At 47.2% G+C, this 27,389-nt stretch overlaps 1 protein-coding gene and 1 long non-coding RNA gene across 5 annotated transcripts in view; one reads left to right on the forward strand and one right to left on the reverse strand.

Annotated features, from left to right (window-relative positions):
- Positions 1 to 924: 924 nt before the first annotated feature.
- Positions 925 to 26,428, forward strand: LOC123368988. Its single transcript, XR_006578962.1, has 3 exons — positions 925 to 1,018; positions 3,856 to 4,117; positions 26,318 to 26,428. It is a non-coding gene; the product is annotated as an uncharacterized LOC123368988 (long non-coding RNA).
- Positions 22,170 to 27,389, reverse strand: part of TMEM229B (transmembrane protein 229B) — a 102,086-nt gene continuing 96,866 nt past the window's right edge. For all 4 annotated transcript variants that reach the window (XM_045014347.1, XM_045014348.1, XM_045014345.1 and 1 more), the window contains one exon: positions 22,170 to 26,542. In XM_045014347.1, the coding sequence (XP_044870282.1) occupies positions 26,012 to 26,542 (531 nt within the window). In that variant the 3' untranslated portion in view covers positions 22,170 to 26,011. The remainder of the gene's footprint in view (positions 26,543 to 27,389) is intronic.

Raw genomic sequence — 27,389 nt, forward strand, 5'->3', positions numbered from 1 at the left:
AGCGGTAACATTCTTGACTCTGCACCGTTTTGTGGGTCAGTTCTTGTGACACTTTTTGCACCCTAGGGGATGCACCGATGTATTGTGCCTCCCTTGTAGCCAGTTCCATGGAGACAGCAATATCAACAGCCTTCTGTAATGTAAGCTGAGCCTCTGTCAGTAGGCGCTTCCGTATAGCTTCACTGCAGAGGCCACACACTAACCTGTCACGCAGGGCATCATTTAACATCTCTTTAAATTCACAGTGTTCTGCTAGCTTTTTTAAAATGGCTACAAATTGTACAACTGTTTCATCTTCCTTTTGGTCTCTTTTGTGGAACCTATATCTTTCAACAATTACCAGTGGTTTTGGGGAGAAATGAGACCCCAGGATTTCCACAATGTCACTGTAAGATTTAGTCTCAGGCTTAACAGGGTGTAGTAAGCTGCGTAGCAGAGAGTAGGTTTTAGCCCCTACAACAGTTAAGAATATTGGCACCTTCTTCGCTTCTGTAATGTCATTTGCAATACCAAAAAGCTCAAAACGCTCAGTATACACATGCCACTGCTCTGTATTCTCATCAAAAGGCTCCAGGGGCCTGGTCAGAGTAGCCATGATTTTTAGTTTCACTTTCACAGTCAGTGCAAACAAGCAGCTTTTTTTCTTTGTTTGGTCTTTACCTTGACTTCTACTTCCTTCTGTTACTGGAGCAGCACCAGGATCCCACCCTCATCGCCAGTTTTATGTCCTAGGGGCAGCCGGTGTAGGAAGCAGTCACTTAAGGCCAGAGAGCAGACAGCTAACCAAAACCTCCATTTTATTTACAGAAACAGAGAGCTCACTCAGCCGGTTGAAACCGGCTGAGCTATCCCTTAATAGTCTAACTCAGTTGCCATAGTAACAAAACCCATGACAACCAAATACACAACACACAGTAATTTAATCCAGTAGCCAAAAGGAATAATAAATTCTGATATGCCCATGAGTCAATGAGAGCTGCTATAGTCCGATAGGCTGGAGGTGCCTGGCTGTCAAAAGGTGAAAGCTTTGCCATTTCTATTTTATATTCATTCTACATTTGCTAAATCTAGCCTGCTTTTGGCCAGCAGTGTCTACCTCAGGGGCGGGGGATCTTGATTCTTCAGCCCCATGGGAAGCACCTGCCAGGGGTCTTGAGGCTTCAGCCCTGCAGGAGGCACTTGCCATGGCTCGGGGTTTCTGCCCAGTGGGAAGGGGGGTATTGGAGCTTCAGCCCTGTGGGAAGCACCTGTTGGGGCTCAGGGCTTCAGCCTCATTCCTGCTGAAGTTCCAAGCCCCGGCAGGCACCTCCTATAGAACTGAAGCTCCAAGCTGTGGCAGTCCACAGGGCTGACGCTCCAATACCCCCCTTCCCACTGGGCAGAAGAGCCAGCGGTGGTGTGTGTGAGGGTCACATGTCCCCCAGAGTTTTGCCAGGGTTTGCTGGCCCCGCTAGGTCACATGGTGCAGCTGCAGGGGCCCCTCCCTGCAGGGCAGCTGCTGAAGCCAGCAAGCTGGGAGCTGCAGGGAGAGCCACTGCTTTTGCTGCTCCCTCTCCCCATGGAGCTAAAGCAGTGGCCTCTCCCTGCAGCTCCCAGCTGTTTGCTGCTGCCTTTTCACTGGGAGCTAACACCTGGGAGCTGCAGGGAGCAGCTGCTAAGAGTGTGTATGTGGGGGGGGGGGAGAGGCACATGACTTAAGTTGTTGGGGGGGGCGTGTCCAAACCTTTAAATTGTGCCTCCCCACTCTCAGCAGGCACCAGTTGTTTCTGGCAGAAGCCCGTATCCCCACCACTGTGCTACAGGGCAGAAGCCCCAATCTCCCCCCTTCCTCCAGTCTGATAAGCGGAGAATGGGGAGAGGCATGGGGGCTTCGTGAGCCATGCTTTAACTGTCAAAGAGCCACATGCGGCTCAGCCGTGGTTTGGCCACCCCTAGTCTATGTGGATATTATTTGGAGAATGTAAGGATGTGTTATTGAAGCAATGTTACTAGCGTGAGCTTGGCTGTTTTGACAGCTGGGTGGCTCTTTGCACTTTTCTTTCTGTATTAAAGAAGAATGAACCATTTTGATAAGGAGATCCAAGCAAGTGGATCAAGAGGCATGCCTCTATTTACTTCCCAGATATGCCTATTTACAGCTTTCAAACACTGGCATGTAACTGTACGTCTTTCTTCTTCCCTACACACTACTGCATAGTTGATGTTACCTCTCCAAAAGATATTTATTAAACAAAAAAGGGAGTAAGAAATGTTAAACATCCACATATTTGCAATGGTCAACAAAGCTTTCAAATGCCCTTTCAACCAAGCCTAGAAGTGACTCACTAACCTTTTCCAGGGATTTCACACATTTGAATAGGGGCCCAGTCTGGGAGTCAGGACACCTAGGTTCTAATACACGGGTGAGCAAACTACACCCCGTTAGGGTGACCAGACGTCCCGATTTTATCGGGACTGTCCCAATATTTGCTTGTTTGTCCCATGTCCCGACCAACTGGACAAACAAGAAATTTTGCCGTCTGCTCCCACCCACAGGCGGGGCAGCGCGGTGGGGCCGGGGGCAGTGTGGAGCAGGCAGGGCCTGGGCGGGCGGCGGGTGGAGATGCGCGTGCGGTGGACACGCTCCTGCCAGGAGGGGCCGGGCCCGGCTGCCTGGTTTGCCCCCTGCCCGGGGGGGTCCCTGAACTCCCCGCAGCTGGAGCGGGGCTGCCCGGGGCGAGTGTCCCGGGCGGGGTGGAGTGGAGCAGCCTCTGCTGTGGGGCCAGTGCGACCAGGGGCGGCTCTAGGTTTTTGGCCGCCCCAAGCAGTCATGGCCGGGATGCGCCCCCGAGCCGCGGGAGCAGCGGACCTCCCGCGGGCATGACTGCAGAGGGTCCACTGGTCGCGCGGCTCGGCTGGACCTCCCGCAGCTGCGGGCGGTTCGCAGGTCCGGCGGCTCCGGTTGAGCTGCCGCAGTCATGCCTGTGGGAGGTCCAGCCGAGCCGCGGGACCAGTGAACCGTCCGCAGTCATGCCTGCGGGAGGTCCACTGGAGCCGCCGGCCGAGCGTCCCCTCCGCAGTCATGCCTGCGGCAGGTCCGCTGCTCCCGGGGCTCCGGTGGACCTCCCGCAGGCATGACTGCGGCAGGTCCGCCGGCCCAGCCTGCCGCCCCCCCTGGAAAGGGCCGCCCCAGGCAGGTGCTTGCCCCGCTGGGCTCTGGAGCCGGCCCTGAGTGCGACGAAGCCCGGGAGCAGCTGGGCCGGGAGCTGCAGGAGGGGCCTGGAGCGCAGCTCGGCTGCACAGTTCGGAGTCCAGGCTGAGCCCAGGAGCGAGGGGATGGGGGAGCTAGGAGGTGTATCGGGGGTCGGAGCCGAGATTTGGGTGGAGACGGGGCTGTGCCACTGCTCCGGCTTTTTTTTTTTGCTTGCCCCCCGCGTCCCGATGTTTCATGTTTGTCATCTGGTCACTCTACGCCCCGTGGGCCACATCCGACCCGTCAGACCATTTAATCTGGCCCTCAGCTCCCGCCGAGGAGCAGGGTCGGGGGGGTTGCCGCACTCCAGCCGGGGAGTGAGGTCAGGGACTTGCCCTGCAGCGAGCGGCTCCCAGGAAGCAGCCAGCATGACCCCCCTCTGGCTCCTACATAGGAGGCGTGGCCAGAGCCCTCACCCCTTCCCGCAACCCTACCCCCAATTTTGTGAGCATTCATGGCCCACCATACAATTTCCATACCCCGATGGGGCCCTCAGGCCAAAAAGTTTGCCTATTCCTGTTCTAATATCAGCTGTGCCTCTTCTGTATGACCTTGACCAAGTAGCTTAATCTCTCTGTGCCTGTGTTTCCCTTTCCACCTTTTTTCCTGTCTTGTCCTATTAGACTGTGAACTCTTCAAGGCAGTGAGAGAGAGTCCCTATGTACATATACAGTGCCTGGCACAAGGAGCCTCCTGGTGCTATTATTGGAATACAAATTGCATGAACATCGAGTCTCACTGCACTAATTCAAGGAGCTTCTACTAAACTGAGGCTCCAGAGGAAGATTGTCACAAAGAAACAAAAGTGTAACAGCAACAAATGAGATTTTATAGGAGCAAAGTGTTCTAATATCAAGCAGATCAATTACCATCAAGAATTTAATAGTAAGTAGCATGCCCAAGGGCAAACCAGTGGGGAATTAGCCTGATTTGAATGGTGGAGGGTGGAATACTTATCAGCTTTTGTCAGTGTAAATCCCTCATCATTTGGATGACTTTGCTGGGCTCCTGCTATGTAAAGGACAGTATCCATTCAGCAAATTCCTGAAAAGGAATCAGCACAACAATTTATCTCGGTAACCCAAGGCAGCCTGCCACATGTATCTTCAGCAAACAATTTTACACAGTAGCAGAAAGTTTCAGATTATTCAGCCAATTAAAAAACAAGGGTAAATCTCAGACTCCCTATTCATTCTCTCTCTCAAGATTCATTATTTCTTTAGAGTTATACAGTGTGGGAGGAGAACATTTAAGCGCGTGCTCAGAAGACGCACAGACCCTACCACAGAACTTATTATCTAAGTACCCAGTTCTGCAGCTCTGACTCCTGCTGCGTAGCACTTGTTCATGAGAGTACTCCCATTGACCTTGCACAAGCCAGTGCTATTCAATGTATTCATGTCAGTGCAGAAACAGACCTGGTGTAGGCAGACCAAAACCAGTTCAGTCACAAAATTCACAAGATGGATCATTCTCCAGTTTATTCTTGCAGTCTAGAAATAGTCTAGTTCTTTGGAGATGTCTATTTGACCGATTCCTAGCACATTCTTATGGAGGAGAAAATACATTCTCCTGGCCTGGGAAATTATTACAGGCCAGATCAAGGTTTCCTGGGATAAAACCCACCAAAGGTTACCTACGAGAATGAAAAATTCCACAAAGGAATCCACTTTGTTCCATGAGGGAAGAGCTGTATTCTCCGGACAGCCACCTTCCCCGAATGAGATGCTGATCTATTCCCAGCACATTTCCACAGGAGGCCAGTAATGTGCAGGGAGGCTCTATACCAGCACACCAGCTCCAAGACCCTGGATCCTGCCTCCTCTGCTTAGCAGTACAGCTCCAGCAAAGCCATGTCACCAGAGCTTCCCCTGGCTGCAGTTGTCCCCGGGAGACCATCTTTTTGTTTCTGAGTTTGTACTGCACCTAGCACAATGGGGTCCTTGTCCATAACTAGGGCTCATAGGCCCTGTGGTAGTACAAATAATAAGTAATAGGGACACCTCTTAAAGTGGGACCTGCAGAAACAGATTTTTCCAGATGGGGCAGTTCCCTGCTTTCCACCCCAATGTGCAGAGGACTGGAAGTATGGGTTGTCCACTGTTTAGTGCGTCACTATTAAGTTGCATCTCCCCCAAAAAATAAATTTTGCATTTCTCATTAGTTATCTACTTTCTTCAAAAAGAACTTTTGTATCTCCTGTCCCTTTGCTAAAACAAACCAGAACAGCTTCCGCTGCTAGATGAGAAAAATGCATGTTGTACACACAGGGTGACCGACCAACTCATATATTACAGCTTTGAACAAGGACTACTGATTAGAGAGAGAGTTTTGTTTACTCTTTGGCCAAAGCACAACAGGCTAAATAAGAAGCTTCAAGGATTATTCCACATTTAGCCTTTACTCTTCTAAGCAGATTGCCCTCCAAGAGCTTCTTCCTACTTCCTTTAGGTTTTTTTTTTTTATTAAAGGGACAGCAGCAGTCCTTATTTATGTCTGGGGGCTTTTTATAGCTCTGTATTAAAGTCCTCTTAGATGAGGAGGCTGTAAACTGGTGGGGTGACAGCACAATAATCACCAAGGATTTCTTGTGAGAGGGAGAAAATCTTTATCATCATGCATTAAGAACAACCTACTTTATGTACAAATAAATATAACAGAAACAGAATCAGCCTAACTCTATTCTCTCACAGATACTTTCCCTCTTCTGCCTCCCCAGCATCTCTTCTTATAGCCCGTCTCCTGATACCTGTACAAGGAATGGGGCCGGTGAAGCTGGAGTTAACCTCTTGTATAGTGGGAAGCAGGCAGTGCCCATGCACCATGTCACAGAGCCTTTGTCCTCCTGGAGATGAATAGCACAGGGGGGAAAGTCTGGCCAATAGAACTTGGACTTCAAATGATATTTCTTGCTCTTCTATAGCTTCTTCTGTCAAAGAACCTCAAAGTGCTTTGCAAATATTAGTTAATTAAGCCTAGTAAATCCCCTGTGAATTAGGCAGACATCATGGCCCCCCATTTCTCAGATGGGAAGAGTGAGACACACAGAGAAGTGAAGTGCCTTGCCCAAGGTCACAGTCAGTAGCAGTGCTGGACACAGAATCCAGTACTCCTGGGTTTTTGTTTTTTTTTTGGTTGTTTTTTTTTTGGGAGGGGGGGAGAGGGGAGGGCAGGGAATTGTCCAGCCGTTAAATACTGGGTGGATTGCAACTTAAATACATATTCTGTGTGCTTCTCTCCTCCTCGCCTAACTAACTAGTCCATGACAAAACTTGGAAGGAAAGCTATGCACAGGCAAAGATGGCTTCAGTCTTATCTACATTGGGATTTAATACGCAGCCTATTGAGTTAATCTGCTTTGAGAATATTGGCGTACACACAACACAATTCATTGTAGTGCACTGACTCCGCATTTATTGTGAACTCTGGAATTCTCTTTTAAAGGGAGCTAAGGGTTTGTCTACACAGCCCCATAATGCAGACCATGGGGGTGTGAGTTGCAGTGTGCACTAAAATGTTGTGCTTTATCTGCCCCATGTAGATACTACCAGTGTGAACTAAAAGATACCTAGTTTGCATTAACATAGTCCTATTTGTGCCTTTTGCTTTTTCTGTGACAATCTGTCCAAATTTAGCCAAGTTATGAGCTTCCAAAAAATCTCAATTCATACATGCTCAGTAGAAACTTGCTGGTGTGGCAGCTAACTTTCCCCAGTGTTTCCTTCTGCACTGAGCATGCTCCATCCCAGGGTCGCAGGGGCTGAGCGGGATTTTTTTTTGTACTGGTACCTCCTGGCTGCTCTGGGCCACTTTGGCACAGGCCACAGGAACTGATAGTAGGGAGACTGTCTTACTTATGCTCTCAGTGATCAGAAACAGTCAGCATGGATTCACCAAGGGCAAGTCATGCCTGACTAACCTAATTGCCTTCTATGAGGAGATAACTGGGTCTGTGGATGAGTGGAAAGCAGTGGATGTGTTATTCCTTGACTTTAGCAAAGCTTTTGATACAGTCTCCCACAGTGTTCTTGCCAGCAAGTTAAAGCAGTATGGGCTGGATGAACGGACTATAAGGTGGATAGAAAGCTGGCTAGGTCGTCAGGCTCAACAGGTAGTGATCAATAGCTCCATGTCTAGTTAGCAGCTGGTATCAAGCGGAGTGCCCCAGGGGTCAGTCCTGGGGCCGGTTTTGTTCAATATCTTCATTAATGATCTGGAGGATGGCATGGACTGCACTCTCAGCAAGTTTGCAGATGACACTAAACTGGGAGGAGTGGTAGATACACTAGAGGCAGGAGCGGCTCCAGGCACAAGCACGCCAAGCGCATGCCTGGGGCGGCAAGCCATGGGGGGTGCTCTGCCGGTCGCCGCGAGGGCGGCAGGCAGTTTGCCTTCGGCGGCATGCCTGCGGAGGGTCCGCTGGTCCCGCGGCTTCGGCAGACCTCCCGCACGTGTACCGCCGAATCCGCGGGACCAGGGACCTCCCGCGGGCAAGCCGCCGAAGGCAGCCTGCCTGCCGTTCTTGGGGCGGCAAAATACCTAGAGCCGCCCCTGACTAGAGGGTAGGGATAGGATACAGAGGGACCTAGACAAATTAGAGGATTGGGCCAAAAGAAACCTGATGAGGTTCAGCGAGGACAAGTGCAGAGTCCTGCACTTAGGACGGAAGAATCCCATGCACTGCTACAGACTAGGGACCGAATGGCTAGGCAGCAGTTCTGCAGAAAAGGACCTAGGAGTTACAGTGGACGAGAAGCTGGATATGAGTCAGTGTGCCCCTGTTGCCCAGAAGGCTAACAGCATTTTGGGCTGTATAAGTAGAGGCATTTCTGGCAGATCGAGGGAGTTGATCATTCCCCTCTATTCGACATTGGTGAGGCCTCATCTGGAGTACTGTGTCCAGTTTTGGGCCCCACACTACAAGAAGGATGTGGAAAAATTGGAAAGAGTCCAATGGAGGGCAACAAAAATGATTAGGGGGCTAGAGCACATGATTTATGAGGAGAGGCTGAGGGAACTGGGATTGTTTAGTCTGCAAAAGAGAAAAATGAGGGGGGATTTGATAGCTGCTTTCAACTATCTGAAAGAGGGTTCCAAAGAGGATGGATCTAGACTGTTCTCAGTGGTACCTGATGACAGAACAAGGAGTAATGGTCTCAAGTTGCAGTGGGGGAGGTTTAGGTTGGATATTAGGACAAACTTTTTCCACTAGGAGGGTGGTGAAGCATTGGAATGGGTTACCTAGGGAGGTGGTGGAATCTCCTTCCTTAGAGGTTTTTTACGGTCAGGCTTGACAAAGCCCTGCCTGGGATGATTTAGTTGGGAATTGGTCCTGCTCTGAGCAGGGTATCGGACTAGATGACCTCCTGAGGTCCCTTCCAACCCTGATATTCTATGATTCAGTGCTACCCCAGCTGGGGCCCAGACAGCCAGGAAGAGGAAGGAGCCTGGATGGCATGCAGAGGAGTGAGATGCTGGGCCTGGGGGGTGGCTAGGGGACGAGGAGCCAGTAGGAAAAGGAATGAGGTGGGGCATTGGGAAAAAAAGAGCCTGAGGAGGGTCTGGGGTGGGGAACTGGGACATGGAGCCAAGGGCAGACTGGAATTGAATATGGGAGTAGGGGACTGGGACATGGACCCAGAGAGTAGGAAATGGAACAGATTAAAGGCTTCTACAAGGAAAGGCACTTTCAGGTCAGCAGAGGATTTAGTCATCCTGCACAAATGATTTCCTGTATGGGGCTGTTCTGGCTTCTCCTTCCCACTGCAAGCATGGCTTCTACAGGGGTAGTCCTGCCCTTGGCTACATTTGTTCCTCCATAGCCACCCAAAAGCAGCTGCAGAAGGTCTCAGCTGCTTTCATTGGTAGTTGAGGATATTCACTGCCTCTCAGCTGGAACTTGGTACCAGACACTAGGGCCCCAGTTATCAAAAGGGACCACTCATTTGGGGTACCTCCATTTGAGGCATTTTAAGCTTAATTCTTCAGATGTGCTGAGCATGTCCAGCTGCCACTGACTTCAGAACTTTAGAAAATCAGGTTTAAAATGTCCCCACCTGGGGACCCAAAAATTGAGGCACCCAAAATCAGTGGCCATTTTTGATGATTTGGGCCTAAAGTTATAATACAAATCACCAGGGCTGAGAGATGGAAGAATGAGGGTGAGACTAGTTTATTTTTAACTCCTGAAACTCTTTTTTTTAAAAACAGATATGTTTAAATATAACAATCTGCTTTTCTACTTACATTGGTGTAGATCAGGACAAAGTCCAGTGAAATAAATGGAGTTACACAGATGTAAATCCGGTGTGAACCAACTCAACCATTTGGGAGATTAATAATATAGGTGATAAACACATTAATCTTTTACTTCAGCCATTTTTTCCCAAATGGTCAGAGAGAAGAAACTGTGAGGGTAAATGAATGTCAACTGAAAAGAAAATTGTAGGCTTCTCTATTTCCCTTCATAAACAAGGACTGGCTAGTAGAATATGCTGTAGGACAAGACAGAGCTGAATTGAAAGAGCTGTGGTCACGTTCCAAGGGCTGAAAAATGGGTGGTACTTTGCAGTTCAGGACTGATGTGTATCATCTGAGATGTGGCGAGACTGAAATAGTGGGGAGCGGCGGTTTTCAGGACAAGGCAAGGAATGGATTTTCCCTCTTGTACTCAGTTCTACTGATCATTTTTGGTTTCTATTGCCTTATTTATAGATACTTGGCACATCCCAGATAGCAAATGCCCCAGTCTCTCCATTAACCAGAATATTGATTTCCTACAAAGAATGAAAACCTCAAACTCTGCAGTATTTTGTGACCATTAGCTAAACAGTGCAGTATAAATACCACCAATCCAATTAACATTTTATAAACCTAAACAATTTTTTCCATCCTCCTTTTCCTGAATCGCTAGGAAAAACAGACTCATTCCTTTCCAATGCAAAATGGCATAGCAACCTTCCCCAAGCTGTTATCTATGTCCCTTTCATAACCCACACATATTTCTGCCCCTTCCATTTTTGCTCCATAGCTCCCCCATCCTCCCAGCTCTGTTTCCCATGGGCCATTCTCATCAAGAAGAGCTGTGAAATCCTCTCCAAAGCATGTCAGAGCTGCTTCAAAATCAGTAAGCAAGCAGGCGTGCTGTCTCTGAAGAGCAATTCCAGAGCCACTAAAGAGGCTGAGAGCCCTGTCACCAGCCCAGAGTGCCTGAGGAGGGCTGATGTTTGGTTCACTTGGATGAAGCTTTTGGCTGGAGTTTGAGTTATGTTTAGGGTGACCAGATGTCCCGATTTTATAGGGAGAGTCCTGATTTTGGGGTCTTTTTCTTATATAGGCTCCTATTACCCCCCATCCCCTGTCCTGATTTTTCACACTTGCTGTCTGGTCACCCTAGTTGTGTTGTGGATTAGCGGTGGATCTTACTTGGATTGTTCTCTAAATATCTGCCAAAAGTGCCTAGAGTAATGGACAGGCACCTTTTAAGTATATTTTGTCATAAATCTAAATCTATAAATAATAAATGTAACCTGCTTTAGTGAAAATGGGAAACATACTTGTGGTGGAGGTCAGTTTCTTCATCCTCCCATATAGGAGGTTCCTATTACTAACCCACCACCACCTGCCCCAGACTCCACCCAGTCTAACACTTTTCTTCTTCCTTCTATTTAAAAGAGAGAAAAAAAAATGTGTTGTTGCCACCACTCCTAGCCTCAATATTTTAGCCAAGGTGCAACAAGGGCAAAAGTGGTGATACGTTGTGTCTGATGACCAATGGCACCAGTGACCAGGATATTATCAGACTGATTCTGAACAAACTTCTCCCCAGAGGTGGGCTCAAACTAGCCACCCAAAGTTTGAAGAAGTTCAGATCTGGATCCAAATTCTGCAGTTTGGACCCGTCTTGACTTCTGCAGCATTGGGACCTTTTGCTTTCTTACCCAGCAGTAATTTAGAAATAAATGTTTGGTTCATGTCATCCCGCCCATGACTTCTGCCACACCTATGTGGAATATTGCAATGCTGCTACTAGCCAATAAGGGGGCAGGTGCCAGGATAGCACATTCTGACCCACAGACATCCTGTCCAACCCTATATTCATTACTAACTTTACCCTCTTACAGTACATGGGGGATAAAATGTCTATAGCACATGGCTGCTGTTGCAGAATGAAGGGGGAATGGGGTTATTTTAGGTATTTTTGTGGTCTTTTTAAGAGCTCTTTATATATAAGCCCTTACAGCCCCCCATAATGCTCACTAGGTTACCTAACCATATTTATTACATCCCTACACATTAAGGCTTCCTGCCATTTACCTTCGATTGGTATTAGTAAGTTGTGCACATGGAAAAGATGATGGGGCATTTTGTATGTGAGAGTCAGCTGCAGCGCATAGCTCTAAAATGCTTGAAAACTGATCTCTGGATAGGGCTTTGCAGGCTTTGAGATGCACCTGCTGAAACCAGCTCTTTCTCTGGCTCAGTTTTCAGCACTCTGAATTAAATTCTGAAATCCTTCCTTAGTTTTTGCTTTGTGCTTATTCAGGCATAACTCTCGGTGAAGTCAACAAGAGCTTTGCCTGAGTTGGGACTGTTGCCCTGCCCCATGTGTCGTCATGTACATCAGTGCAAAGTAGATGTGGATCATTATTATCTTTCCAATTTGGTAGCCTTTTATGCCCACTGCCATTGGTGTAGATGACGCTATAAGGTGGAGGGCAATGGAGAATCTGGTCCTGAAGGAGGATTCCAGAATTTGTCCCACATTTTCTTTCAATACCAAGGCATTAGAAGCAAGTTCATGTTCTAGCATAGCCTTGATTTGATGCCTAGTTGGTTAACAGGTGTGATAGCCTGAGGGTGTTTTAAGGGACTGAGCTCAGGATTGGAATACTGAGACTTTGTGGAACCAGAAGCTCATATCCCCGTGGGGTTTATTCAGCTTTTAATCCTTCATTATCTGAAGCAGATAAATTGAATGTCAGGCAGAGCTGGAGTTTTTCTGAGAACATCTTAAAAACTGAGCTCCTTTCTGGCCTGTGGGTGCATTAATGATCCCATGGCTTTTCATGCAATAGTAGAGGTTTGCTGCAGTATCCTTGGACATCATTTCCTCTCCTGCCTGTATTGCGCAGGGTATTATGTGCTGGCCAGGTGATGACGACCTCTTCACCAGATGTGTCTGCATTTCAGTAGTAGCATCGTACTACTGTACAGTACAAAAAGCACCTGCTCCTGCAAACCTCTGCTGGGGCAAGTACTCCTTACTCATGTGTATAGTCCCATTGGAATCGGGGTGGGGAGAGTAAGAGCTCCTCATCTGAGTGAGGCTGTGCCCAGAGCTGGAGATGAAAGACACTACAGAAATGCAAGCTATTTGAGTAATGCTTATGATCGGAGTATAAAAGTCACCTAGCACTTGAACCCCTCTGATCCCTCAGTGGAATTGTACCTCACCTCCCTCTCAGTGTCAGAGAGTCTACTGCTGACCCCCCTCAGGAATGCCTTGTGCTGTACAGATGTTTGCACTGTAACAGTATATCACCCTTCTCACTGAGCCATAGAGCCAGCCCAATGCTACCCCTCTGCCATGCTGGCCCCATACATATCTCCTAGGAGACCTACTGTACATGAGGCACTATAATCTTTTGGCAGTGTCTGCTGCATGTGCTGTGTTAAATCTGAATGGAGCTCAGCCATCGAAGCCCAAAATCACTCACTGCAGAATCCTATAATGAATCATTGGGGCTTTAAGGCAAAAATAACCCAATCTGAAAAGAGTTCTCACACAAAATGGTATCTTTCTGTTGGACTAAGTAGGGTTCTTTTATCTAGTGCTCAGCGTGGTGACCCAAGAGATTTCTGTAGTGCCCGGCCAACATCTCACTTCCTTGTGTGTCCTGTGAAAGTAATAGCACACAACAGATGGAAAACAGAGCTGAGTTTAGGGAGATCACTTTAATAACATTACACACAAATCCTTCTGCCTTCTGGGAGTTGCATAGTTTCTGTGCTGTGCTGGGGGAGTTAGAAAGCACTTTACTAGTCACAAAGCTACAAAGAGGTCAGATGGAGCATAGCAAATTAATCAGTCTGACAAAAAATGTCTGTTAACTTTGGGGTCACCAAAAAAGGGGGTGTCTGTTATGTATGTACTTCTATTTCAGCAATGCCAAAAATGTGGTATGCACTTTTCAAACACAGAGGAAGACGGTCCCTGCCCTGAAGATGGGGACAGACATACTAAGGAGGAAAAGGGTACAACATACAAGCAGAGTGAGCAGGGGCAGGATAGGAACATGACTTATCTGCTACATGTTTGTGTTGTTTTGGTTATCTGCATTTAATTTAAACACACACACACACACACACACACACACACACACACAGTTATGTACCTTCATACCCATACCCCACTTCAGTTCCAGTATTCTTATTTCCCTCCCCTGTAACAATTGGTCCCTTCACAATAAATAGATCACTCATAGGATAAATGAGTGAAATAGACCAGTTAATCAGCTGGTTTGTTGAAGGACCTGAATATGGAGTGGGTAGCTCCTGGTGGGTCACCTCAGGAAGGACATTCTATTTGTAAAGGATAGCTATTAGTAAAACAGGCAAACAGAGCCTGGAATTCTTGAGAAAGCCGAGTGGATGGGGGCAAGGTGATAAGAGACAAGGGTGAATAAATAGGGAAAGGCGGAGTTGTGTAGGGCCTTGAAAGTGATCACACGAAACTTGAACTTGATGTGGGGGAGAGGGAGAGCTAGTGGAGCACTTCAAAGGTGGTGTGAGAGACATGGTCAGAAAAATGGGTAAGGAAATTAAACTTGGTGACTGTTTTGTATGGCTGGAGTGGGGCAATATGGGTGTCAGGGAAAACAGAAGAGGGGACTGAAATAAACAAGACAGGAAATTATGACGGTCCCTATGTGTGGTTTAACTGTATAGACAGAGAAAAAGGATCAGGTCTTAGGGCTTGTCTTCACTGCACAGTTGACTCCAATGGTGCCTCTGACTCAAATCCCATCCACACACAAATCCTTAACTGAAGTGTGGGGATGCTTTTAACTCTAGCTGGCTGGCCCACCAGGGGATATTGACTAAAACTCAACTTGTCAACTGCTGACACAACCACGCTGCAGTGTAGACTCAGGCTAGCACTTTTCAAGTAGCACTAGTCCTTCAATGCCTTCCCACAATTCTCTCATGTGCCCAGACAGGACAAATAAGTCCTCCCACAGTTCACTGGGAAAGAACTCAGAGTGCCTCCACTTACTGCAGCATTAAGAAATGTGGGATATGCTTCCAGAAGTCTTAGTACTACACATGAATGAATGTAGTGCCAGTGTAAACACAGCAGCTCAAGTGTCATATCACAATGGGAGCATTCCCCCTCGAGCTAGGCTAACTCAAACAAAGTTTGGGGGTATGTAACTTGAGTTAGCTCTGCAGTGAAGACACAAGCCACTGAAATGCTGTGAAGGAAGAAGGAGCAAGAATTGGACACAGCCCAGGCCTCATCTGCACTGCAACAAAAATGTGTTCTTAACTTGAGTTAAGTAGCTCCAGGTAAAATCCTAGTGAAGACAAGGCACAGGTTTTTACATGAGTTACTAGGTCTAGTTAAAGATGAGGCTCCCCTATAGTCTTTAACTCAACCTGCTAACTCATGTGACCACTACAAACTTCTTCATCCTCACTAGGATTTTACCTCAAGTTAGTTAAGACAAGTTAGCTAGCTTGAATTAAGAACTTTTGCTGTGTTGCAGTAAAGACTATTCCCTAGATAATGTGGGATGAAGGAGAAAGAGGAGTTGGATATTATCCCCATTATGTGGCTGACTGACAAAAAGTATGTCTGAGAATGGGACAAGTAGGTGAAGATCAGGATCTTAGTTTTGGCTGTGTTAATTTTACGTTGAGGTTAAGCCATCTAGGAGGAGATACCAGAGACAGAAAAGTGCAAAGTTGGATGGATGGAGACAGGTTAGGAGCAGAGTAGTAGATTTTTGAGGCATCAGCATAGATATGGCAGTTCAAGCGATGTGAGTGGATAGGATCTCCTCCAGATAGAAGGGCAGGGGAGGACCTGGGACAGAGCCTGAGGACTCCCATGGGGAGGAAGAGAGGAAAGCCTACCAAAGAAACAGCCAGAGAGGCAGGAGGAGAACCAGAACAGTAGGAGTGTGTCATGTAAGCCAAGGGAAGGTAACTTGTCGAGTAGTGGAGAATGATCTACCATGTCAAAAGTAGTAGTCAGGTCAAAGTGGATAAGGATGTTGCAGAGGCCAGCCACAAATTGGTCAGAGGCCTTGCCGAGAGGAATTTTGGATCAGTGAAGAGAAGATCAAGAATGGAATTGAAGCTATGAAAGTAAACTGTTTGTTCAGGGAGTTTGAAGGTTAAAGGAAGCAGGGAAATGCGGGGGCGGGGGATAATTGGTTGTACACAGCATAAGCCAAAGTTAAAGTTTAAAATGCTTTATGGTTGAGGTGGGAAGCCAGAAGTCACATGCAGCCTTTGCCAAGAACACAATGCTAGGGCAGTTTTACTTTCATGGTAGCAGAGGATTCTCCTTACGCTGTGACATTGGCAGTAGAGGCTAGATGGAAAGTGAGAGATGCCTCATTACCGTGCAGGAAAATGCTGGGCAAATTCTTTTGTTAATGGAACTGAGTTTGGATTTTTAATTCTGTCACCAAGGGGTTTGAGAGACATTTTAGAGTCATAGGATTTAAGGACAGACAGGATAACTGGAAAAACTTTATTCTAGCCAATGAGGCCAAGGAAAAACTGGTTTTGCAGCTAGGTCATTGGTCCATGTTTGGTAGTAAGGCTGTCTTTCCCTATAGCTCAAGGAAGCTTGTTTTGCATTTTACTAGCATGTATGAAATACCCCTGGTATATTGATTAGCATATCTGTTTCTTTAATGGTGATTCCTAAAGTCAGACAGATTGGGTCAGAAAAGACCACTTGGATCATCCAATCTGATACCCCCCTACATTTTGCAGCAGTCTCCCTACCATATTCCTGCTAGAGTCTTATCTAACCCGTTAAACTGAGTTCCCTGTGCTCATAGTAATTCCTTGGAGGATCTCCCCATATATCACATTTTAGATGCCCGCTGAAGTTGATTAGCAATAGGACTTAGGGATACAACTGTGTATTTTCCACAACAAGGTATTCAGTATAAATACTCTATTGATATTCAAGCTCCCAGGAACAATCCAGCAAGAGAAGTGAATCTAGTGGGATTCAGATTGGTCTGTTCTCCCTTAGGCAAGTGCACACAGTTCTCATTAACGATAGTGCATATCCGCTAAGCTCATGAAGAGGGGAATGAAGCCCATAGCAAAGACACTGGAAGATGCCCCTAAGCCAGCAGCATAGATTCCTCTTCTTTTAGAGATGATGCAGAAAAGAATTATACATTTACCCCGGAGAGGAGCCTGAACCAAAGCCCCTGATGCAGACTCCATCTGTGTCCTCAAACCACATCTCCTTTCCCAGGGCCTAACCACATGCTAAGAACCAAACACCCCAAATGTGGAGATTTCAAACACAGATATGAATAGCAGCCTTCCCCAATGCTAATCTGTTCTGATTCAGCTAGTTATAGACAGTCTTAAACTATGAACTCTCATCTTAATCTAGGTCTGCATACCAGGCTTTGATTCAGATCCTCTCCAGTTCACACATGCAACAATGGGCCTGCATGTATGAGCCCTGCCCACTATTAAACTCCTTTTTGGAGGGAAGAACTACCATACAGCAGGTGTCTTCCTTCATTGCAGAGACTGCAGAATGCCCTAACCCTGTAGGCAGACTCAGCTGAAACTAATTATGGAGGACAAACAGATTTACAGAGGATAGAGGAAACTGCTTACATTCCATTTTTCAGACACTCTAACACAAACATAGGATGACAATTTCAAACTCAGGTGCCTAAAATTAAGCCCTTAAATAAGGGTGCCTTGTGCCCCCATTTTCAGAAGTATGAGCACTTCCAAATCCCACTGAAATCCAAATCCTATGGAAGCTGCAGCTGATCAGCAAGCAGCCCACTTTTATTTAGCTTCCTAAATGAGAATTTAGATATCCAGCTTTAGATGCCTGTAGTCAGCCAGGGCTCAGCCATCATCTCTTGCCCCTGCATCCTCTCCAGAACCCCACTCCTGGGCAAGCTCACTCCTAGGGTCCTTTCTGACTCCAGTTACCTCCAGTCCCTGGTGCTGCTCCTCAAGTCCAGTTGTAGGGCACTGATGGAGAGCTCCTCCCAGGGCCTCTACCCTGGGGGAAGGAAGGCCAGCTGCTGCCTTGAGCTGAGCTCTAGCAGCCTCTCCTCTTGTGTAAACTTCCCCCCTTGCTCTGTAGCCAGCTTCACCTTTGTAAGCTCCCTTCTCTGGGCAGCGCATGCTTGGCAGGTGCACCTAATTGGCAGTGCCTGAGTGGAGGGACACCTATTAAGTTTGCTAGGGATGGGGGCATGTCCCATCAGAGTGCCCATGATTGAAAACCAGGTCCTTAGTAAATGAGGGTATGGAAATGGACAGACTGCCAGCATGGCTGGTAGAGAAACAGGACCAACAGCAACAGCTGCTGCTTGCAGGTGGTGAGTGATCCAGCAACAGAAGCAGTGACATATAGTGGGCTCAGTAACAGCAACAACACAAATTGATGTAGCAGATGGTCACCACAGTGACCACTAACCTGGCTGGTTGCTCCTGACTCAAAATCTTCACCTGAGAGTACTGGGCTGGCAGACACAATGGGCACAGCTATCTTGTTTTGAATCAGACATGGCTCTGCTATAAATTGGCTGTCTCCTTTGCTTGCCAGTTTTGCCTACCAACAAATTATGTTCAGCTTGCTGCCAGCGTAGCCCTTTTCTGGTGCAGAGTTTGTATGTCTATGTTTTCAGTTGTAAACTCTGAGAACTACACAGGCTGATGCTGTTCCAGGAGCCTAGCATGTCTAACACAGTATCGGAACCAGAAATGTACAGTACAAGCTCCAAAGCAGGCCCAGGAATTAGAGTAAGGAGGCTTTGCAGAGAAACAAGGAAGATTAATGCAGCAGTTACGATGGACAAAAGTGGAAAGCACCCATTTAAATGCAGAGAAGGTCACTATGAAGGTGGATATCCAGAGCTCCTTCATAATACAATAAAAACCTCATAGAGACAAAGTAAAGGAGACAAAGCTCTTCCTTCCACTCTTGCAGCAAGAACTTCTCTTGTCTACATGGCAAATTTACAGCACAGCAACTAGCTACACTCTGGGATTTTCACTGCACAGTAGCAATGTCCACATGGTGAGTTGGTGTGCAGTGGAGGATCTGGCCCTGAGCGAGGACTTCAGAATTTTACCCAATAAGCAGTACTGGATAAATGAAAAACAGTTGGCAATATCTTGAATGGCCCTCACCCAGCCTTACCTTAGTCTTCAGGAGTAAAAGCTGAGTGATAAGCGGCAAATTGCTCCCAGCTCAGCTCCAGGTGTCCAAAGCCAGTGGCCTTTCTCCCTCATCCCAGGATTTTCATGGGATGGAATTTGTCTGCTCTCCAAATCTAGAATCTTTTGGAGATGGGCAGAGAGATAATCCCACTTTTCCAATGCTGAAAAGATCTTCAGGAGGCTTGGAGGGCCCCTGCTCCCACACGTAAGCAATTCTCTCTATGCCTGAGTTTCACTCCCCGTTAAATGGGGATAATGCTGACTTATATCACAGGGCTGACATGAGGTTTAAAGTGTGTGAAGCACTCTGAGATCCCTTGAATGGAAGATGCTACAAAAAGACTAAGTATTATTATTACTCTAAACAAAACACCAGGGAAAGCCTATCCCAGATTATGGTGGCTATGTTGGGGCTGGGATAGTCATTATGGAAAAGAGAGTCCATCCCAGGTGGTAATGGTAAGAGGGGAACGTTCTGGTCCAGGGATTAGCTCCACTTCCCTCACTGGGGAAATGGGTGTAAAGTATACCCCTGTGTCTGGTAAATCCGATGACCCAGAAATCTGCAGGTTTTATGCAAATAATGCAATATTGCAGTTTGCATATCTAATATGCATGGGACTCATTTGCATAAGTAGTCTTTTTAATGAACAAGTTGTTTTTATTTTCCACTCCTGCTCCCTCATGCAGTAACAGTTGCTCACCCCCCAACCATGATAGGCATGCTATAAGCATCTGTAAAAATAAATAACTTTACTAGATATTTAGGTGCCTTTAAGTCCTAACGAAACTGAAGCATAAATAAAAACTGAAGTCAAACATTTGGATTTATTGTTTAAAATAGTATTGGCTGACAGTCTGATGGAGTGTCTCATATCAGAAATGCCAGCAGCCACTAATGGAGGGGGAGCGAGGAGCCCACACACCATGGTGAGGGGATGAGAACTGCACTCCTTCAGCCAAACCAAGAAAAATGCCACATTAATGCCTTTAATAATGTTAGACTCCAAACAAACCCCAAGCAGGAAGAGCCGAGTTCCTTCAATGGGAGACTCTCTCACTACGAGGCTGTTTCAGACTCACTTGTCCAGCTCCTCTGGCAGCTAGGATCATAGATACCATCTCCAGCCCCTGCTCTGCAATCACTGCTGGCTCTATTCCTGCTGTTCATCTCACTACAGCCCCAGATCACCCTGTGAAAACCCCTTCCCTGCTTCACACAGAAAAGGAACAGCTCCAAGGTCTGACACAAGGTCAGGGTGAGTCACTCTACCCCCCCCCCACCTCTGGTCTTTAAGGTCTCAGCTAAGTTGTTCCATCCATAAATCAGAGCAACCTCACTGAAACCATAAAGATGAAGGTTTGAGGATGGAGCATTTCACCCCCAATTCCTCTTTAAGCCTCCTTGTTTCCCCAGGTGAATCAGATACTCATTGGGGAACTCATAGAACTATGAGTCTCCCAGGGAAATGGGAGACTTAACAGATGTGAGGATCCCCTCCTCCCCTGAGACATTTTAGAAGGGCTTTGCCCCTGGGGAAGGACAGTAGCATTTGCATTGCCATATTCATTGGGCATCCCACCAGAGAAGGACCGCTTTCCATTTGCAGCAGGAGCTCCACAGGTCAGTAACTAATCCATGCATCCCCAGCTACCCTAGCTTTGGCCCTTCCAGGGCGGCATTGCCTACTTTGGGGGCTGTGCTAGCTGACTGTGGGCCTCTGGCAGAACAGGGACCGAGGGCATCTTGTGCCACTGTAATCCCTCTCCAGCTGGATATCCTTAAGGGACTCAGTGCCAGGAGGGCTGAGTCTGGCTGAATTGAGCCCTAGGCATCTGAGAGATACGGGAACCTAATCCCATTGATGTGCACATACCATGATGCCCCTGCATGGGTTGTTGACAGTGGGGGTTTAAGCAGAGAGTACTGGATCAGAAAGCATGAATCTCTACTGACTGAGCTAAAAGGGAATTATCAACCTCTGTGCCTGGCCCACCCTCTAGACCATGGGTGGGCAAACTTTTTGGCCCAAGTGCCACATCTGGGTATGGAAATTGTATGGTGGGCCACGAATGCTCATGAGATTGGGGTGTGGGAGAGGGTAAGAGCTCTGGGTGGGGAGGGAGGTCTGTGGTGGGTCCAGAAATAAGGAGTTTGGTGTGCAGGAGGGGGCTCTGGTCTGGGGCAGGGGGTTGGGGTGCAGGGGGAAGAGCTCCTGCTGGGGGTGTGGGCTCTGGGGTGGGGCTGGAGATGAGGATTTGGGGTGCAGGAGGGTGCTCTGGGCTGGGACCAAGGGGTTTGGAGGGAAGGAGGGGGAACAGGGCTGTGGCTGGGGTTGGGGCATGGGAGGGGGTCAGGGGTGTAGGCTCCAGGTAGTGCTTACCTCAAGCAGCTCCCAGAAGCAGTGTCATGTCCCTTCTCCAGCTCCTATGTGGCGGCGCGGCCAGGCAGCTCTGCACGCTACTCCATCCGCAGGCGCCGCCCCTGCAGCTCCCATTGGTCATGGCATGCGGGGGCAGCGCTTGGGGCGGGAGCAGCGTGCAGAGCCCCTTGACTACCCCTACATGTAGGAGCCGAAGGGGGGACAGACTGCTTCTCCCGGGAGCCACGCGGAGCCACAGTATGCACAAAGTGGGGCACGCCCCTGACCCTGCTCCCCGACTGGAGTGCCAGAGTGGGGCAAGCCCTGGACCCTGCTCCCCGGTGGGAGCTCAAGGGCCGGATTAAAATGTCTGACGGGCCGGATGTGGTCCCCGGGCCATAGTTTGCCCACCCCTGCTCTAGACAGTGATAGAATGGCACGCACTGCAAGTGTGGGTTACATGAAGATTGTGGAAAGCCCCAGATCATGAAAAGCACATTTTGGGGTAGTATGAGACAAATGTAATTAGCTGTTTGCTAAAACTTGAACTAGGCTCTGAAGAGTTCTCCACAGCTCCATGATGGGTGGATGCTGAAGCAATTGGATGGAGGTGTTGCATTGTAGGACCAGCAGTTGACTTGGAAGGGACTCCATAAAAGCAGTGACACTTTCTGTTTTAATATATCAGATATGAAGCAAAAGCAGGGATTGTAATAGGATCCTTCTATTGTACAGGTGAGGGGAAAAGGGGGAAAAAAAGCATTTTGTTTGTTAGTAGAGGATCCTGGTTAGAAGCCAGGAGGAACTGGAAGCAGAGAAAGCACTGGTCTGTAAACTTACCTCTTGCATGGTATGTTGCATCAATTCAGAAAAGTCAGGCCAGGCTAAAACAAAAGGACATTTTGTTTAAACTCGTCTGAAAGTCTCATCTTACTAGTGACTTGTGTACTAATATTCATAATGCAGAAAGGGCAGAAGTTCAAATTAAATATGAGATCCCTTTTCCCTCAGTGCAGGTTTTGGTACACTGGTTACTGACAATCAATGCTGCTGCACCCAGGAGGTCTCGGGTTACCTGCTTGCTAATTCCAAACCTGTTCAAGCTTTCAGTCTTTCTTCACTTACTTTTATTTTTAAACAACTATTTGTAGTTCAAGCAAAGCCTTGATGGGATTATCTCTACGCAAGGAGGATTTCAATTACAAAACAGACTTAGACCAGAAGCAGTGGGAAGATTTTTCACAACCTGGTACATTGTATCCCTGCATCTAGATCATAATTCTGAAATTAAACAAACAGTTTAGCTAACTTTGCTTTAATATCAACCGTTCTGCACTGGCAAGTTCTTCGAAGCAGGAACGATCACCACACTGGCGCTAGAGCCAGCTCTCATGCACAAGGCACCAGTGTATATATTTTGTGACTTGCTTGGGGATCCTTTGGGATGAAAGGTGCTCTTGAAATATGAGAGAGGTGCCCAGAGCGAAGCCCGAGGGTTAAATGTGGCCCATCGTATCCAAAAATGCAGCTCTGGGCCACCCTCTCCCAGAAGTTGCAGAGTGAGGACAAAGCTGATAAATCACAAGTTTTTATTGCTGGTGAGCTCAAACAGGCAATTTTAATCTATTGAAGATACATGTACAAGCAAATATTAGGCCTTTGTGTGTGGGTCTGGGGGTGTGTGTAATAAATTTTGTATCTAAATGTCTCTGCTCCTGAGGAGCTGCTAATGTGGGCCTTGCTGTCATGTAGTTTGGGCGCCCTTGTTGTAAACCGTTATCAGTAGTATTCACTTGTACTGAAGGGGAGATTAAATCTCTGATTGCAGCCACCATTGCTCTTCAGAAAGAGAAATGAGCCCTGCATGGTGTAGCAGCAGATACATAGCCAGCTTTTCAGAAGTGCTCAGCACCTAGCAGGTGCCATGGAAAACAGGAACTGGAGAACACTCAGCACTTTTGGAAATCTGGCCAATGGTGTCTTTGTTGGAAGGTGCCAGAGTACCCAGTAATAGTAGGAGAGTGAGCCAGTGGATGCTACACAGTGATTTAATAGTGTACTGGGTCCAATTCAGTTCCTGGTGTGCAAACTGCAAGTAAAGTGCACTTTTGTGGGTAAATTAGAGCCCCGTGAGGCTGCAAGAGCTGAGCGGTATTTGCCAGTCATTGGTGAAAAAGAAGCTTGAATAGGTGTCACAATGGTAACTTGGGGGCAACTGAGTCTGATTTGCATGATATAGCCACATGGCAAAGGCCACTCAGGGACCATTCCTTAAGTGAGCCACTGATTGTTATGCAGCTGTGCAAGAACAGTCACACTTGGGGAGTTTCTAAAGCCAAAGAACACACGATTGAGGTGCTGGTCACCACAGTGGATAGCTGCCCCCACCACAGAGTCATAACTGTGGGGTCATTGGTTGTGCTGCCAATTCACTAAGCCACTTAAACCTTCTTAATGTTTCCGTAACGGCAAGGTTCCAGTGCAACCTGCTTCAAAGTGAGGGCATGACCTGATGCAGACGTTGCATGCTGCACGGAAGGCAGTGCTACACCAGAGTTAAACTGGGCAGCTGGAAGGTCCTTGGATTTAGACACTGAGGTTAGTCACCCTCACACATTCTCTTCATGAATGCAACTGCCACAATGGACAGGCATGTCCCAGTTCCTGTCTGCACCTCTTCTCCCTCACCCGACCCCCAAATATCTGACTCTACTGCCTATGACTTGCCCCCATGTGCTAATTACCCATCCATATCATTTGTACACCCAAAGGGATTATTTTGCTGAGATCTAAATATTTGAAACCATCATTTACCTGGCTGATAAATTGAACCTGTCATTTCTTTGATTTCATGGTACTGGCATCATAGCATGGAAAACACGTTTCTGTTCTCTGTTTTTTGTTTGTTGGTTTAATTAAATGAACTACAAAAAGGGAATATTAATACCTCTCTCTATGTTCTGGGTATTTCAGGAGGCATTGCGTACCACAGGACAGAGCTCATTAACTCCTTGCTGCCTCTGCTTTCACATGTCCGTTGCCGGCAAAGGATATCATGTGAAATGGGGCATAGGGAGGAATAAAACAATTGCATTTTGTGCAGTACAGAAAAAATTAACACTGTGTGTGTTGGAAACGCTGCTGCTTCTGAACAAGAATCATCAAACAATTCCATTGATAGCAACAGAGTTTCTTTTCCCTCTGGAATGGAATTCCACAGACCAATGGGCAGATTTATGGGCTGAGTGCTGGCTAGAGAGAACAGTCATGGAGCAACATGGTAATAATCCAGCCATTCCCAACACAACAGAAAAGAGAGACTCCACAATCACGCACACATTCACATCTTGAACTAAATTCATTGCTGGTGCAATGCCACTGACTTTGGTGGAATGACACCTGGAAATAATCAGGCCCCATATCCTATTTACAGCACACCCTCCTCATAAAGCTCTAAGTGAGAGAAGACTGCCATGTGGTACAATGCATCGTTGTTGCTTATGCCAGCAGCCAAGAAGAGTCCTCAGGACAAACAATTAATGTGTGGCTTCCACAGCTATGCATCTTTCATGCCACCACCGCCCCAGTAGCCTCAGAATTGTTTCCAAGTGGCTAAATTTGAAACTCTCTTTAGCTGAGATAGCTCTAAAATAGAGCAACAGTACCTTGCAGCCCTTCCACCTTCCTGCTGCCCCTCTCACAACCCAACCTTATCCTCATCTGGAAGAAATTGAGGAATAGCTCTACTGTGCTCCTTAGAAACTTTCTTTTTTAACATACTCCCTGATATCAGGCAGTGAGGCACATCCTGTGCTGCTCCAAATCAGCTTTATGGAGAGGGTTTGCTGTACTTAGTTTAAAATAGCATTTGGGAAGGGAAAATAAAGTCAGTACTCAGAAAAGAACACTGGGCCAAGCTGAGACAAGATCAACTGGTGCAGGAGGAAACAGACACCGGTGATATAGTCTGTCCCAGAGGACTCCGACTGATTCCTGGTTGCTGCCTTAGTCAAATGAGGACTTTGACATCAGGCAGTGCAAGGGGCTACAGTCAGAATTAAGTCATCAGCATCTTTAGTGACAGAGAAATCCCTGGGAAGGAAGGCAGAAAACCCCAGGTGGCGTTTACATCTCCATTGGGTTTGCCTGGTCGGAAATGGAGCTGGAGCTTGGAGCAGCTCTTGTGATGAGTTCCACTGTGAGGGGAAGACTTGAGCTCTTTCTCTCTTTGGCCACTTTGCCGTGATTCAGATTGCACAGAGTATGGTGGAATTCACCCGGCAGAAAAGGCCTTTTATTTATAAAAAGGAGTGGGGAAAACTCTCGAGTGAGCATCAGGACTGAAAATTCAAAAAGTACAAGTTTCATATAAATCCAGCAAGATGTCCAGCACCATAACATACTATGGTGCAATAAAGAACCTCAGGGGAAGGTCAGGGAGACCACGAGAGGGGGCGCTGTCTATCTCCCCAGTAGAGCACCACTGTTGGGTCGTTCTCAACAGCAGATGGATTTTCCTTGATCCTGCAGCATCTCAGGTCCCATGGGAGGTATTGGTTGCAAGCAAGCACCTGAATATTGCCTAATGGAATAAGCCAAATCACTAATTTAGCCGGGGCGTCTATGCCCATCCACTAGTTTGTTTTTTGTATACATTTCAACTGTAGCATTTTCTCTCATTTCTCCACATCCAGTAAAATGCAGCTAACAGGACTTTTTTTTTCCATAATAATTTAAAAGTCAGAAACTACCTAACCAACAAGTAGCTGACACTGCTTCTTATGGCCAAAAACATAAAGTCCATAGAAAATCTATTGGTTCCATTTTTATTCTGCTATATCCCATGCATGCCCCCATCATAAAGGGGATTGTGTATCGTACAGGAAGTATCAGTCTTTGAGACCAGTCTGGGATGTGGGTGGGCTCTCTCACTTTAAGTGTGGTATTGGGTTATTGTTCAATTGGTTTTGACATGGCCGTTGGCCAAGGCGATTGTGGCGGTGGGGTCCCCTGGCTCAGCATTTTCATCAAATCGCAAGCGCAAGGTGTTCCTGATAACCAGCTGCTCCATGATGAACGCAGCACAGAACCATGGGATGGCATACTCTAGGGTGATGAGGCCCATGAAGTCAAAATCAAACTGTGAATAGTCCCAAGGGCAGGCGTTAAACTGGCGCAGGATGAAGCCAGTTGTGAACTCCCAAAGGTATGTCCAGAGGGTGTAAATTAGGCATCGCACTAAAATGTTACACTTGTCTTTCAGATACAGGTACATCTTCTCCACGATGAGTATGGAGGTGCCATAGATGAAGAGCGCCCAGACACTGGTGACACCTGGGAACTTCCAGTTAAAGTTGACCACAAACTCCCAGGCAGCCGTAAACATCACCTCACAGAAATAGCCATGAATGGCATAGAGGTACCACCGTGAGAAGGCAGTCAGGGGTTCTGCAGCAGCCATCCTTCCACACAGTCCCCAGCCGGAACTCTGAAAGGAACAAAGACATGCAGAAAATCAATAAGGACATCACTGGGTCTCATCTCATTGGGAGGAATACGAGTACATTAACAACATCGACAAGAGAAAAGTCAAGAAATGAGACATATCCCTTTTGATGATGGGATTAACCAGAGATGAAAAAAACTTTAGGTGGTTTCATTCTTCCTAGCATTAATCTTAGTGCTGATGAAAGCTGACAGATTGGTGATTAAGAGGCTGGCTATCAGGCAGCAGCAGTGCAGGTTTCCTGCACACTGCGCTACCAGGAGGACTTGGATTGAGCTGGTACTCAGTGGTAATGAGGGAGATGAAGGGTAGCGTGACTACAAATCAGCTTACTGGAAACAAGTAATATTATGAAGAATACTGGAGGAAAAAGTCCTTTAGTTCTGAAAGAAGTAGCACTGACCCCCACTTTGCTGAATCCCAGGCAATATAGGACAGATGAGGCAAGTAAGGTATTGAAATAATCTTAGACCCTCATGGTGCCCTCCATGGTTCATGCCCCCAGAAATCTCAGTTTAGCAACAGGGATTTGAGGGTGCCCTTTTAACTGGCTAGCGAGAAAAACAAAGAGGAGTGTTCTCAGCTGTTACACCTGCCCCTGTCCAACTGAACCGTTGCTGTACATTAAGGAACTGGCAGACATAAGATATCTGGGATTCAGGGAAGCATTTGATATAATACAGAATTGCCTGATTTACAGTCAAAAGGCACAAGAGATCTATTGAAATACGTTCAAGTTTGGCTTCTGGAAGCATAAAGGGTGAGAATAAAAAGGAAAGCTGCGGGTAGAGATATAGTTAGTCATGCTGAGAGGGGGTTTGGAACAAGG

The sequence above is a fragment of the Mauremys mutica genome, chromosome 4 (assembly GCF_020497125.1).
Source record: "Mauremys mutica isolate MM-2020 ecotype Southern chromosome 4, ASM2049712v1, whole genome shotgun sequence".
In the NCBI taxonomy this organism is placed as follows: domain Eukaryota; kingdom Metazoa; phylum Chordata; order Testudines; family Geoemydidae; genus Mauremys; species Mauremys mutica.